Raw genomic sequence first — 14,940 nt, forward strand, 5'->3', positions numbered from 1 at the left:
GATACGGAGTTCCTCAATTAAAAGACTGAGTAAAGAGACATGTTTTGGTCTGGCATGTACAAGAGAGCAAGGTAGGCACCAAGTGAACATCTGGAGGGAGGGAGGGTATTCCAAAGTTGAGTTATCCCCACTGGTTGCTACTTCTCTCACCTTTATAGATGGGATCACAGAGAACAGGGATTGAGAAGTGGCTCCAAATGGGTGGCCTAGGATAGTACAGAAGGTGATCACCTAAGGCAGGGAGGTTAAACTCGCAGCCCTCCAGATGTTATGGACGACAGTTCCCATACCTAAGGTCATCCAGTAAACTTCATGGCAACAGCATCAATTTGGACCATATTCTTCTGGCTCTACACTGACCACTATACCACACTGGTTCACTCATCCTTTTCCCAGTCCTTCTTATATCCTGGCAGCCCCATCACCTGCAAATCCCTTCAATAAACTTTGGCTTCCAACAAGAAGCCCCTGTTTATTCCCCACCCCAGCAACCAATCCAGCCATACCATCATTTCCTGTGTTTGGGCAACAGGACTTTCACTTTCCTGCCACCTTCTCCAGCCTTTCAAACTTGCTGGCGGTGAGATACCAGACTGGGGCTGGGAATGGGAAGTCCATTCACTGCTGTAGCACCACCACTGCCTTCTTGGTGTGGTGCTGCCCCAGAGAAGTCCCTTAGGGAAACCCAAGTCCCGTGCGGACACCTGGGCATAACCTGGTGGCTCCAGCATGCCCCTGAAGAGCAGGCTTCCAGAAAACAGATGAAAGGGAACGCAACTTATTCTTTTGACTCCCCCGCCCACAGATGGCTGCTGTTTTCTGGTTTTGTTTCTTGAAGGACTCGACAAATGGAGGATGGAGTTTTCAGTGGCAGAGGCGTAGCTCCAAGGGGACGGGGTGTGTGCAACGCACCGGATGTACGACCTTGTGGAGGTGTGGCGAGGGCGTTCCGGGGGCGGGGACATTTCGGGGCAGGGGCAGAGGATGCACAGGTGCACCGGGCGCTTTCCCCCCTGTTCAGTGGCCATTAACTATCACTGCAGAGATTGGAACCTGTATTATGTTTCGGATTACCAGGCAAGGAGGAGAAATAACAGAAAGATGGTTATCTGTATAATTCCTGGTTGGGGATCTTCCCAAAGGCATCTGGGTGGGCAATGCTGGAGCCAGAGCACTGGGCTGGAGGGAAAGGAGGAATGCCAGTGGCTCAGTAGTGGCCTTTGAAGCCGTCTCTGGCTTCAGGATTTCAAAGAGCAGATGCCGAGAGAGACCTTTCTCAGCCCAAGACCTGGAAAAACTTCTGGCAGTTGAAGCAGACAAGAGTGTGCCAGACAGGACAATGATTCTGTTGAGTAAAAGGCAGCTTTAAAGTGTCCTCAAGATAATTCCATGAATGGCAGATGTGAATCTGTGATCCTCAGAATTATGTCACATGCCTGCACAAAGATAGGTAATCCCTGGGAAGGGTATTGAACAGTTGCAGACCAAACTGCTTTGCTTGTCATGTGGGGGGGCCAGGTTCTCTGCCAAAGTATCTGAGGTGAGCCCCTGATCTTATGGCAACATTCTTGGAACTGGTGGCATGGTGGAGGCGTGACAGGCACAACTCCATGTCCATCATCTCATGAACCCGTGAAGCCACCAACCAGATCTGAGGTTGGCTTCCAAAGTGCTGGCAGTACTTCTAGAACACAGTTTGCTCCCAGTGAGCTGAGTTCCGCACTGCCTCTCCCAATTTCCTTCTTTACTGCAAGAGCCCGCCTGCGTGGCTTTCGATCACCAGCTGCATCTGTACTGGTGGGAAAAGGGGACTTCCCCTTCCTTTGCCACCAGACTGGACCCAACCCAATCTGTCTGGCCAAGTGCAATCCTCTCTTGCCCCTCTGGTCAGCTGTCAGGCCAATGTTTTCATAGGCCGAGTTTGTGCTTTTTTCAGCACGGAGGCCAAAAAGGTTGCCTCACCCTGTGTTAATGTGACGAAGAACCTGGGATGAGACGGTGTCATGGATGCAACTAACAATGGTTGGGATCACCTGGAACAGAGAACAAGCATACCCCCATCTCAGAATGCCTCAATTCCTCAAGGACACGTGAAGCTGCCTTATAATATTGGCCTATCGAAGTCGGTGTTGTCTACTCTGATGGGCAGCATCTCTTGAGGCTCTCTTTAGGCATTACATGAACCTTCTACCTGGAGATGCAGGGGACTGAACCAGGAACTTTCTTCACACTAAGCAGATGTTCCACCACTGAGCTTCAGTCCCTTTGTTTAAAAACAGCAGCACATGAAGGTGTCTTATCCTGGCTCATCTATCATCATCAATACTGCCTGCTCTGAATGGAAGTGGTTCTCCAGGATCTTCGGCAGAGGCCTTCACATTGCCTGCTACCTGATCCCCTGACTTGCACAGCCCAGGCTAGCCCAGTCTCCTCAGATCTTGGAACCTCAGTCGGGTTGGTCCTCGTAAGTATTTGAATGGGAGACCAGGGCTGCTACACAGAGGCAGCCAATGGCAAACCATCTCTTGCGCCTTGACAAGCCTACAGGGTTGCCATAAGTTGGCTGTGACTTGATAGCATTTCCCACCACACCACGTGACCTCTTTATTTGGAGATGGCTAGGATTGAGCCTGCAGGCAAAGCAGATGTTCTACTGCTGAGCCCCGGTCTTACCCGTCATGTTAATTTCAAAACTGGGCACTTGACCTGGAACAGTAATAATGAACACACTTCCCAGTCCATGCCGGTGGCGTAGTGGTTAACAGCAGGTGTACTCTAATCTGGAGGAACCGGGTTTGATTCCCCACTCTGCCGCCTGAGTTGTGGAGGCTTATCTGGGGAATTCAGATTAGCCTGCACACTCCAACCCCCCCCCCTTCCCCCATTTGGGTGACCTTGGGCTAGTCACAGCTCTTCTGAGCTCTCTCAGCCCCACCTACCTCACACCACCACCACCACCTCCTCCCTCCTCCTTCTTGCGCCTTTTAGGCCAACTACAGGCAACACTGTAAAATGCCAGGCATCTTATTTGTGCCTAAAAGGCTCCCATGCCGAGAGAGGCACGGGGAATACAGCCGTGGCATTGGCAAAGGGGCAGGGGATGGACTCATTTCTCCCATCAAAAATCGGCTTGCCCTGCCCTGAGGCTGCTTTAAGCCTCTATAGGAGAAGAAAAGACAGGAGCAACATTGCTTCTGCCATTATATAGTTATATGCCATCAAGTTATATCTGATGTAAGGCTACTCCAGCAAGGAGCTCTCAAGGCAAATGAGAAGCAAAAGTGTTTGGCCATTGCCTTCCTCTGCAGAATCTTCCTTGGTTGTCTCCTATCCAAGTACTGAACCTGCTTAGCTTCCAAGATCTGACGAGATTGGGCTATACCAGTGGTGGCGAACCTTTGGCACTCCAGATGTTATGGACTACAATTCCCATCAGCCCCTGCCAGCATGGCCAATTGGCAGGGGCCGATGGGAATTGTAGTCCGTAACATCTGGAGTGCCAAAGGTTCGCCACCACGGGGCTATACCATGTTGCCTTCCCTCCCTTTCGCAGATATATGGTGTTAAATTTATTCATTCTTACAAGCTGAGTCAAGGCCTCCTATCTTGCAAATAGAGTTCAGAGTTCTGGCTATCTTTCACAGCTGGGGCAACAGAAGCCATGTTGTGAATGCTTAACTTCAGACACAGCTCACTTCTAATGTAACCTTCCCTGACACCTACCACTGTTTTGGATCAGCTACTTTTCCCGTACGAATGTCAAGAAAGAGTTGATACCTTTGGTCAACATTTTTCCTTGGCTTGTTCCATTTCAGGCAGCATGTGCAAATTCTTTCTGCCTGTAAAGAACTCTTCGCACATAGAATTAAAAAGAAAACAATCATATCAGGACTCTGACTAAATTATTTTTCCCTCTGAAGATGCTAGTTTTTTGCAAGCAAGGAATTGTTGTCTTGCCCCTTCTACATTTGGATTTTGCTCACTGCAGAATGCTACCTCCAGGCAGGTGTGCTGGGAACTGTGCTGAATCAAGACACCAAATGTCAGCAGGCCAAATGGCATCTGTGTCAATCCCTACACTGATTGCCACAGTCCAAATGCAGATACCCATGATCAGCATGTGATAACAGGATGGCAACATGAATTCAGACATCGCAGCACCAACTGCCCCCTCTGCAAGATGCTCCCAGAGCTGACGACACTGCAATCGAGCTTCAAGAAGAAGAAGAAGAAGAAGAAGAAGAAGAAGAAGAAGAAGAAGAAGAAGAAGAAGAAGAAGAAGAAGAAGAAGAAGAAGTTTGCAGAAGAAGAAGTTTGAAGAAGAAGAAGAAGAAGAAGTCCCCCCTTTCTCGCCTGCATGGAAACTCAAAGGTAAGGGTCCCCAAACTTTTTAAACAGGGGGCCAGTTCACTGTCCCTCAGACTGTTGGAGGGCCGGACTAAAAAAAACTATGAACAAATTCCTATGCACAAATGACTGTAAAATGTTTGATTTCACCTTTCAGCCTTTCAGTCATGGTCTATTTTTAGAACAGTGACCAAAGTATGTCAAGTACAGGGTGGGCTCCAAATATTGTTGGGGAGGCTGTGGAATACCTTTCCCTGTTAAAAAAAAAAGCAGAACTTTCCCAATGAAACATTCCATCTAACCTAGGATCAGGTATTTTCCTGGGTTCTTTCCTCCCTAGCAGCCAGCGAGTGATTCGCCAGCCTGGCTGATGCCAATGGGAGTGAGGCGGAACAGAAAGCCTGAGAGCAACACACATGCTGGAGTAGCTGGAGAGGGAAGGGCGGAGCATAGGCTGCTGCCTACATACGTAAGGTTTTCCAACTCTGGGTCAGAAAATTCATGGAGATTTGGGGGTGCCATCATGTAACTGCAATCAACAGCCGTTGGGGCCGGTTCCTCCTCTCCCTCGAGCTCCCACTGCACATGAATGGAGCCATTGCCGCCATGCCTGGCGGGCCGGATAAATGCCTTCAGGGGAGCCACATTTGGCCCCCGGGCCGTAGTTTGGGGACCCCTGCTCAAAGGGGTTTACAATATCCTTTCCCTTCCCCCCTACAACAAACACCCTGAGGTGGTTGGGGCTGAGAGAGCTCAGAAGAACTGTAACTAGCCCAAGGTTACCCAGCTGGCGTGTGTTGGAGTGCACAAGCTAATCTAGTTCCCCAGATAAGCCTCCACAGCTCAGGTGGCAGAGCGGGGAATTAAACCAGATCCTTCCAGATTAGAGTACACCTGCTCTTAACCACTATGCCACTGCTGCTTCAAGACATGAATTGGCAAAAAAAAGTCCATCTGAAGGGTAGGAAATTGGGATGTAAAAAGGGCCAAAGATCTCCAATCCCATTTGATCGCTTGGCTGCTGACCTTATTTATTTTCTCCTGGAAGGGACCCAAAGTGGCTTACAGCATCACCTTTTCCTCCTCCTTTTTTTGCTCTCACAACAACAACCCTGCAAAGTTTAGGCCGAGAGAGACATACTATCCGAAGGCTTCCATGGCAGAGTGAAGATCTGAACCCAGGTCTCCCTTATCCTAACTCCAACCACTATATCTCCCGGGGTTTTTAAGCAATCAATATAAACAAAATGGAAGATGTTGAAGGCTTTCACGGCCGGAATCACTTGGGTGCTGTGTGGTTTCCGGGCTGTATGGCCGTGTTCTAGCAGCATTCTCTCCTGACGTTTCGCCTGCATCTGTGGCTGGCATCTTCAGATGGTGGGGCAGGGGGGGCGTGGGGGGCGGGGGGGGGGGGGGGCGGGGGGGGGGGGGGGGAGGGGGGATGGGGGGGGGGGGGGGTTGGGGGGGGGGGGGGTGGGGGGGGGGGGGGATTGGGGGGGGGGGGGGTGTGGGGGGGGGGGGGTGGGGGGGGGGGGGGGTGGGGGGGGGGGGGGGTGGGGGGGGGGGGGGGGGGGGGGGGGGGGGGGTGGGGGGGGGGGGGGGTGGGGGGGGGGGGGGGGGGGGGGGGGGGGGGGTGGGGGGGGGGGGGGGGGGGGGGGGGGGGGGGGGGGGGGGGGGGGGGGGGGGGGGGGGGGGGGGTGGGTGGGGGGGGGGGGGGGGGGGGGGGGGGGGGGGGGGGGGGGGGGGGGGGGGAAGGGGGGGGGGGTGGGGGGGGGGGGAATAATAATAATAATAATAATAATAATAATAATAATAATAATAATAATAATAATAATAATAATAATAATAATAATAATAATAATAATAATAATAATAAAAAACAAAATTAACATCTGTCAAATTCAGAAGGCAGCCCTGCTGGGATCTGCACAAACACTATGCCGATACATTACAACTTCCTAGGCCTCTGGGTGAGGCTCGAATTGTAATGAAGGCCAACAACCAGCTAAAGATCTGGCAGCTGTGAAATCTACAATAATAATAATAATTGAAGTTGAACGATTGTGGCAAAAAAGAACAATAGTAATCCCACTAGTAGTCGGTGCTCTAGGAGGAATCCCAAGAAATCTTGAAAAACATCTGGAAAGCCTAAACTTGGACAGAACATCAGTCCACATGCTGCAGAAAGCAGCACTTCTAGGAACTGCACATATTCTACGCAAATACCTCTAATATCCTAGGTCCTTGGGAAGGACTCGGTATTCAGAGATGAATTCCAGACACTTGTGCTGTGTTGTTATGTGTATCATCATCATCATCATCATCATCATCATCATCATCATCATCATCATCATCATCATCATCTAAAGAATTCAATAAGTAAGCACTGTACCCCAAGAAAATAATCAATGCCTATTGTATTTCGCTCTTCTTTGCAGCTTCCCTTATGTACATTGGTTGCTAGACATGCAAATAGGTCTGAGCCCTTGTTGAGGAATGGCATAATTGGTGTTGATGTCACCAAGGGATTCGTGTCTTTGTTAAGCAAGGGAAATGAGTATACTGCTCCTAGGAAGAAAGACCATGTCAGCGGGTTTGCACGAAGGGAAAGATCGAAAGCTCTCCAAACAGTCTACAACTTTCCTTTCTCCTCAGCTTTCAGTTAGGACTGTTCCTGCTTTCAGCAGTAAAGCACTTCAGGAGCAGGAGATAGGTAGACATACAGAGGTAGGCAGACTCACAAAGAGGTAGGATTGATGAGCTTAGAACACACATTCTTTTTCTTCTGCAGCACTGGACAATGTTTCGTGTCTAGCAAATTGCATGCCCCATTAAAAGTTTAGTGGAGGGAATCTCCAGTCATACACATGCACAAGGGCTTGGTAATACTTACCAAACTATTCCCTGAGCCCCAGAGCCAATTGGCTTCAAGTTCTGGTAGCGCTTGAGAACTGTGAAGGTCGAGTCACCCACTTCCACGCTGTAGAACTGGTTGTCAACTTTGCTTTTACTCATATTGTAATATTTGGCAATATATGACACATCCACTTGTTTCCCGAATCCCTGTTGCAGACACAAAACAAAGGTTCAAGGAGAGAGAAAAACAGAACATTCGTAAACAGAACATTCGTAACGGCGTAACAGTGAAACAAAGCGGATACGAGGCACTCAAATATGAGCCGGATGGTCATTTCATGCTCACTGTCAGAGAATTTAATGTTGGCAGCTGGCTTTCTTAATGACTGTCACATGATCTTTTCTCCAGAAATGGTCCTAAACCCAATTTCAGCCCTTCAAATCACTCCAACTCCTGCGAAGATAGGGATGAGCAAATGTTCTGATGCTATGATTTGTATTGGCATTCATTTATATTTCAGATCTCGGCTGAACGATCCGGATCTGAAGATGCCAGCCACAGATGCAGGCGAAACGTCAGGAGAGAATGCTGCTAGAACACGGCCATACAGCCCGGAAACCACACAGCACCCAAAATGGAAGATGTCTAATACTAATTCTGCCAATCCTAAAGAATGTCTGAAGTAAAGCATCGAAGGGACAGTTCCACAGGTGAAATGCAGCTGAGAAAAGATTTGGAAATGAGGAACTTTGTACTGGGATTTGCATCCTTGGCCACAACATGTGAGAGAGATGGTTCGGGGCTGGTTGGCAAATAGAGGAGGAAGCAAACTATATTTTGGAGCATTCAAAAATTCTTGCTAGCAGAAAATCAGCATGACAAAAGAGAGGAGGAGATAGACCTTCTTCCCTCTTGCAAGCTTTCTGCTTCCAAGAAGTTTTTTTAAAACATGAAGGAACATTCAGAAGTGGAATCCATCTCCCACCGTTTGAAGACTTATCATCAGTGGTATGATTCAAATAATTTAACAACCAGTTCCAAAAGGACTCAGTGGTGGGATTACAACCATTCTCTGAACTAGAAGAAAAATTAGCAACTGGTTCTACCGAATTGGTGCGAATAGGCTGAATCCCACCACTGCTTATCAGCTATTGTACCAACTCATTCCGCTGCATGAGCAAACTAGCCTGCAATTGCACAATGAGAAAGGTCACTTCTACACAGAATTTTTTCTCTGCCAATTTCCAGACTGGAGCATCTACGGGACACTGTCCAATTGCTCCATCCTTTGTATACACGCAAAGAGGCACTTTCTCTCTCTCTCTAACTTGTTCGACTATGATTTTTCTTCTGAACAAATGCAGTCGCAGCACCTTATTATGCTGTCTGGATGAGCCCACATTGGCACCATTTCCTTCTTTCAACCCTGCGGGTGGTCATTTTTTCTGCTATACCACCAGGAGGCTTTTGGAGGATATTAAAAAAATCTGGTAATTGCTATAGCGCTATAATGCTAGACCACTTACCACTTTTTAAAAACAAAAGTCCTCAAAAAGTCTTAGTCTGCTGATAGTTGTCTTGCTTGTGTATTACGGAAGGTTTACGAATCGTTATAGATAGTGATTAGTAGTGGATATAGTAAATAGGAATTTTTTTGTAAATATTTGTGCGATTAATAACAATCTGTAAAGTTTTAATATTGTAATATAATAACCTATATTTAGTAAGGATTGTTAAATTGTCATATATTTATGTTGTGTAACAGCTCGATTATTGATGTATATGTCAGAGATCTTTGGTTGGAAATAAATTTATTTGGGAAAAAAAAGCCTTCTGGTAGTATGGTGGGGAGAAATGCAGGAGAAATAGTAGCTGATAGCATAAAGTGTGCAGAAAACTCTCAAGTGGATGCTCTGTTGCCAATGTAAACGTCTGTGCATTTGAGGTGGCAGTAAGTGCAGCATGGAGGATCTGGTTCACGCAGAAGTAGCCAAGGTGAGGCTGATGGTCCGGACGCAATGCACTGTACTGTGGATATGAAGCTGAGCCCTCCACCACCTAAAACCATTGCCCTCCTTAAAGCCTGCAGGTAGTCGTGTCAAAGTTCTGCCTCGAAACCATGTGACACCATTAGATAAGACCAACCCCAAATGATACACAACTGTATGTGAATGCTGGAGAAACTCACAAATCTGTACCCACTACCATGTCAGCATGGTCTGGCTTTCCAAAACGTATTCCAAGGTTTTTTGGTTTTGAGATTTCTTTACATCAAATAACTCTAGGACTAGAACAGGAGAAAGAGGGATATGCTAAACATTTCTCTCTGGAACAATGAGGCTATATTTCCTCTTCCACTTTAGTGCAGATTTTTAGCTGGGGGCACCTTCAAAAATCGGGCTCGCCACCTGCACTCTGAAATGGGACCCTCACCCAATTCCATTTCCTGTCACTTTATCCACTGGCTTCAGCCCCCTTGCAGGGATACCTGCACCCTCAGCATCTCCCCCTCTTCCTGATCTTTCCCATGTCATTTTACATGTGTTCAATTTTATCTCCACAGCTGAGGCACTGCAGGCTTTCCATTGCTGGCCCTTGCATGCATGGCATGACCTCCTTCCTTCCTGCCCGTTCAGCTCTGGGAAGAGAACCACAGCAGGAAGTGACCTCAGTTCTTTGGCAGGCTCCATCCTGTTGCACCTACACAAGCCATCTGCGCTGCTCAGGATCTCCCCCTCAGTCTCTGGCCACCTCCTCGATTTGTATGGGATTGTGCCCTGGACTTTGGCTTGGATTCTTCAAGCTCCCTTTTTTTTTTCTGGCATCACTCCCTTCTGCCTCTGAACTTTCTGACACTGTTCAGCAAGAGGAAAGGCTCCAATGTGTGTCACAGATCTGGCTTTTCTTTTGGTTTTCCCTCTACCCCCCCCCCCTTACACACACACACACACACACACACACACAGAGAGAGAGAGAGCAGTTCCTGTAAGAACACTCCACCCCTCCCTCTCTCCCTTTCTTTGCTGTTTCCAGGCAACTCTGGGCCAGATGTGGAGTCAAAAGGGTCAGGAAAGCAGTACAGAACAGTCAGGACCTACAGACCCCTGAAGGACAGGAAGGAGACTGTTGGTGGAACACAGCCCTCTTGGGAGATTTCTCCAATGGGGCTAAAGATGAGAAGAGGGAACTACTGGCTCATTAGGGAACTCCGTGAATGGTTGTTTGTACCCCTCAACTGCACTACGCAAGAGAAAAACCCCTCAACTGCACTATGCATGAGAAATATAAAACTGTGCTTGGAATCTTCATCTGCTTCCTCAAAACAAACAACTTTTGGGCCATAAAGGCCAAGTTAGACTCAAATACAGGGGATGCTGCAGAATATACCTTTCTAATCCAAGGTGTATGCACCATGGGATGTGGATTCCAGATCTTTTTTTGAGGGAGATGTTCTAATGCATTGCGATAGCACTATGGAAATACAGAGCGCAACATGCATCCAATGCATATAAGGTGTAAATGTAAGTGCACTCCCACACAAACAGAAGCAGATTATCCTGGGGCTGTGTGACAGTGGAATGGAACACACAATGTCACAGAATTATGGAACAAAGACGTGTGGAAGAAGTGACATTCATCCTGGGGTGCACAGAATTACGCTTGGTGAAAATGGCTATGACTCAAGTCAGGTTGGAACAAGGTAGGATTACCAGGGTTCAGAGTTCTGGGATTTGGTGCCATGCACATCTCTCTCACCACGAGAAGAAGAAGCAGAACTGTATTATCTGGCCAGAATCAACCGGCTGTTGTGGGTTCTCCGGACTGGGTGGCTGATGTCTGGTAGTGTTTGCTCCTATCATTTCACCTGCAAGTTCAAATGCAACTGCAATTGAACTCTGCCTGGACATATGCAAATGGACCACCCACCCACCCACACACAACATAAATCCCACCACACAATCACTCCACACTGTGCCACAGAAAGAAACACATCTTACCATGATATGCCTCTGTGGGCAAAACATTAGGAGCCAAAACCACCAGACTATGGCCACACAGTCCAGAAAAACAACAACAAGAGGCAGAATTAATCATGCAACTGATGCTAATGTGCCTAATTTCTACAGACCATAGAATCTTGCAACAGTGGCATAGTGATTAAGAGCAGGTGTACTCTAATCTGGAGAACCGGGTTTGATTCCCCGCTCTGCCACTTGAGCTGTGGAGACTCATCTAGTGAACCAGATTAGCTTGTGCACTCCAACACATGCCAGCTGGGTGACCTTGGGCTAGTCACAGTTCTTCGGAGCTCTCTCAGCCCCACCCACCTCACAGGGTGTTTGTTTTGGGGGGGCGGAGAGGGAGAGGAGATTGTAAACACCATTGAGTCTCCTTGCAGGAGAGAAAGGGGGAATATAAATGTAAACTCTTCTTCTTCTTCTTGCTTTTCCTAGCACAGGATTTTGATCTCAACAGAGAGAGAATACAATCATGGCTAAAAGAAATTAAGCCAACAACCTGACCCCCGTTCAAATGGCATTTCTGCCACAAATGCACTAGGTAGTCTTAGACAAGCTGCACTGACTCAGCCTAAGTCATCACCAAACCCACCCCCAATACGGTGACAATCATATCAGCCTTCCTCACAAGGCCACTGTAAAGAATAACAATACCAAGAATATGAAGGGCTGTCACTGCTGCAAGTACTACATAAATCCTATGTATTATTATTATCCTGAATCACCCAAAGGGTCTATTTGCCCAGGTGCCTGAAGTATGAGATGCCACTAAGGAATTAGAAATGAGGGGGATTCACTCTCCATTCATCGGCCCCTTCCCTCCATTTACCTCTCCTGCCTCCCCTTGCTGACACTCCTGCTGTCTCCTCACAGGCCTTTCTGGCTTCCCATTTCCAATGTTTCTTTCCTCCTTTCTCCTTTCCCCAATTCAACCTCTTAGGGCCATGGATCATCAGGTGCCATTATAGATTGCTATAGTATCTCCAAATGCCACCTGAATGTTGTTTTTTTCTGTGGTTTTCTAGGTTTTTAAAAATGTCCTTTTAAAATATTTTAAAGTAGAAGTTCCTTCAGTTTGGCTGAAACATCTCCCTTAGTCCTGGGTAGCCTTACTACATAGATTTTTGATCTACACACTGAGACCACTATGGGAATTAGATACAAGACAATATTCTTGCCTTGTGAGAGGTAATCTACTATGTAAAATACTGGCACATGGGAACTGTCTTCCAGCCCAGACACAGGAAAAAGGGTTACAGAGTAGACAGGGAAACTCCAGGAACAATATTCCAGGGATCATCATGGAAGCTTGTCTAGCTATTACTGGGGAACAATATCAATGCTCCAGTTTTCATCAGCAATCGTGTATGTGTTCTTCTGAAAGGGTCCAAAGGGAGTCTTCGACTGGGAGGAAATCTGATTTGGCTTCTGGCAGCCCTGCCAAGCAATTCTAATGTGGATTGCACGGTATGGGAAGAAGAGCACATAATAACTCCAGGTCTTCCACTTCCGAGCCACCTCACCTGGCCTGTCTCAAGGGTCAGCGGACTTGGGCAAGCCCCCTCAACGAACAAGTTTGGTGCACAGTGAAGCAACTGCTTCCAAACACATCCAGTTTTCAGCTCATGTGTTGCATCACCAGAAAGAGTAAACGGTCTAACCTGTGGGATAAGTTTTCTGTGTGGTGTAGCCTTATGACATCACTGCTCTGCTCTAGGCTGAATGAAACCTTGATTCGAGAGTGATTTGGCCCCATAGAGCATGACCTTTTAGAGCAGCCCATTCATGCAACAGCTCAAATAACAATCATGGCTACTTGGGATCCCTCCCCCATGTTCTCCCCTCCCGGCCCCTGCTTGGGCTTACCTGGGCCGCATGTGCTTGCAATGCAGGGTCACTTTGAAGTTCCTGTCACCGAGGTCCACTTCGTTGTTGGGCTGCCGCAGGCTTGAGCCCTGGGTCCGAGAGATCCATTCAGCTGGTGGGTTGCCCCCATTTTCCAGACCAACTGGCTGGCAGGTGATGGAGCTCCCATCTGTTCAATGGAAACACACAGAACAGGGAATGTGAAACATAAACAGACCAGGCAGACAGAAAGTAGGAAAGACGGGGAGAATCATGACAGAGCCAGTGTGCTGTAATACTTAGACTGCTGGACTAAGATGAGGGAGACAGAAGTTCAAATCCCCACTTAGAAATTTGCTTGGTGACCTTGGGCCAGTCTCTTACGTACAGTCTAATCTACCTTACAGGGTTGTTGTGAGAGTAAAATGCTGAATGTCAGTCCCAAAAAGTCCCCACTGGGGAGTAAAGTGGGGTAGGAGTGAAACAAACAAATGGGCTGTTGCAGTTCAAAACTGCGGCAATTCCACTGAAGTAAGTGGCCTCCCAAGGGCCTGGCCAGGCTTTGCTGTCCAAATGGGGATAAGACAGCTCATTAGGGAATAGACTGCCAGTATCCCCCCTTCCCTAATTGGTTTCTCATCCACGGGCCCTGCAGATTTTTAGCACACTGCTGCCATAACATACAATGGCAGGGGTAGGGGAGAGATAAGCATTTGTAGCACCCCATTAAAGAGTTATTCAGAACATACCAAGACAAGTTTGGAGAGCAGCTTATGAATTCACCTTTGTCTAGATACAAAACTGGCTTGCCTTTATGGCAGGGATGCAGTGACAGGTAAGGATTCTGCCTCCTTGACCCCAGACCAAGGATCGAGGGTTACTGCGCAAGGAAATTGCCTCAGCAGTTTTTCGCAAACCGGGGGGGGGGGGGGGGGGGGGGGGGGGGGGGGGGGGGGGGGGGGGGGGGGGGGGGGGGGGGATTGGCTTTTGACTAGACAGATGTAGACAGAGGTGGTTGGCTCCTGGAGAACGGAACTCCACCCAACCCCAGAGGAATTACGCAGGGGAGGTCAAATGTCTGCACAGCTCTGATAAACAGACAAAATGTCTGTGCCTCCTCCTGTATACCAGGCCTGGCTGTCACTCATCGGATCTCCAGTCTGGGCTTTCCTTCCTCATCTTCCTCCCTTCCCTTCCCTCCCCCCTCTCCTTTTTGGCTGTCTCATCATAACCCTGCCAGCCAAACTCTAGTCCTCCTGCCGTCTCAATCAGTCCATGTGCACATGCATTGGTTCGCATTGATGTTTGCTTGCTCTGGAAGTTATCTATGCTCTACTGACTGTGAATGCATGGACATCTTCACTTCCATGCCTGAAAACGGGCACTTTCGTTGGTGTGCATTTGTGTGCCGAGTTATCAACAGAGCATAAGGCTCCTCAGTTTCACAGCCACCCTAAAAGGTAGACTAGAAACAAAAAAAATGTATAGCCTATAAGCGAAAAACAATCTGCTGACCAACTGGGCCCCTGGAGACCCTGCCAAATTTTAATTTAAAGCATGGTAATAAAAATTTTAAAAAAGTTAAAAATGGCCACAGTTTCCATTCAATAATAAATATTAAATTGTTCAAGTTGGAACAGTCTCTCTGGGTTCGGAACGCAGACCCAGCCACAAGCAAGCATACACAGCTATGCAGTGTATTCAAGCATCAGACTACCAGCTGGGAGACACAGGTTCATATCCCCAAGTCTGCTGTGGAACCTTGTGTGGACCGGGGGCCAGTTACACATTCTCAGCCTAATTTACCTCACAGGGTTGTTGTAAGGATACAACAGAAAAGAATACAATGATGTTTTAAGTCGCTTAAAACAT

General features: G+C 47.9%; 1 protein-coding gene across 1 annotated transcript in view; it reads right to left on the bottom strand.

The window, feature by feature from the left end:
* AHDC1 (AT-hook DNA binding motif containing 1) overlaps positions 1 to 14,940 on the bottom strand; it is a 218,735-nt gene that overhangs the window by 37,353 nt on the left and 166,442 nt on the right. The window contains exon 2 of the mRNA XM_048501279.1: positions 13,090 to 13,258. Coding sequence (XP_048357236.1) covers positions 13,090 to 13,258 — 169 coding nt within the window. The remainder of the gene's footprint in view (positions 1 to 13,089; positions 13,259 to 14,940) is intronic.

The sequence above is a fragment of the Sphaerodactylus townsendi genome, linkage group LG06 (genome assembly GCF_021028975.2).
Source record: "Sphaerodactylus townsendi isolate TG3544 linkage group LG06, MPM_Stown_v2.3, whole genome shotgun sequence".
Taxonomy (NCBI): domain Eukaryota; kingdom Metazoa; phylum Chordata; class Lepidosauria; order Squamata; family Sphaerodactylidae; genus Sphaerodactylus; species Sphaerodactylus townsendi.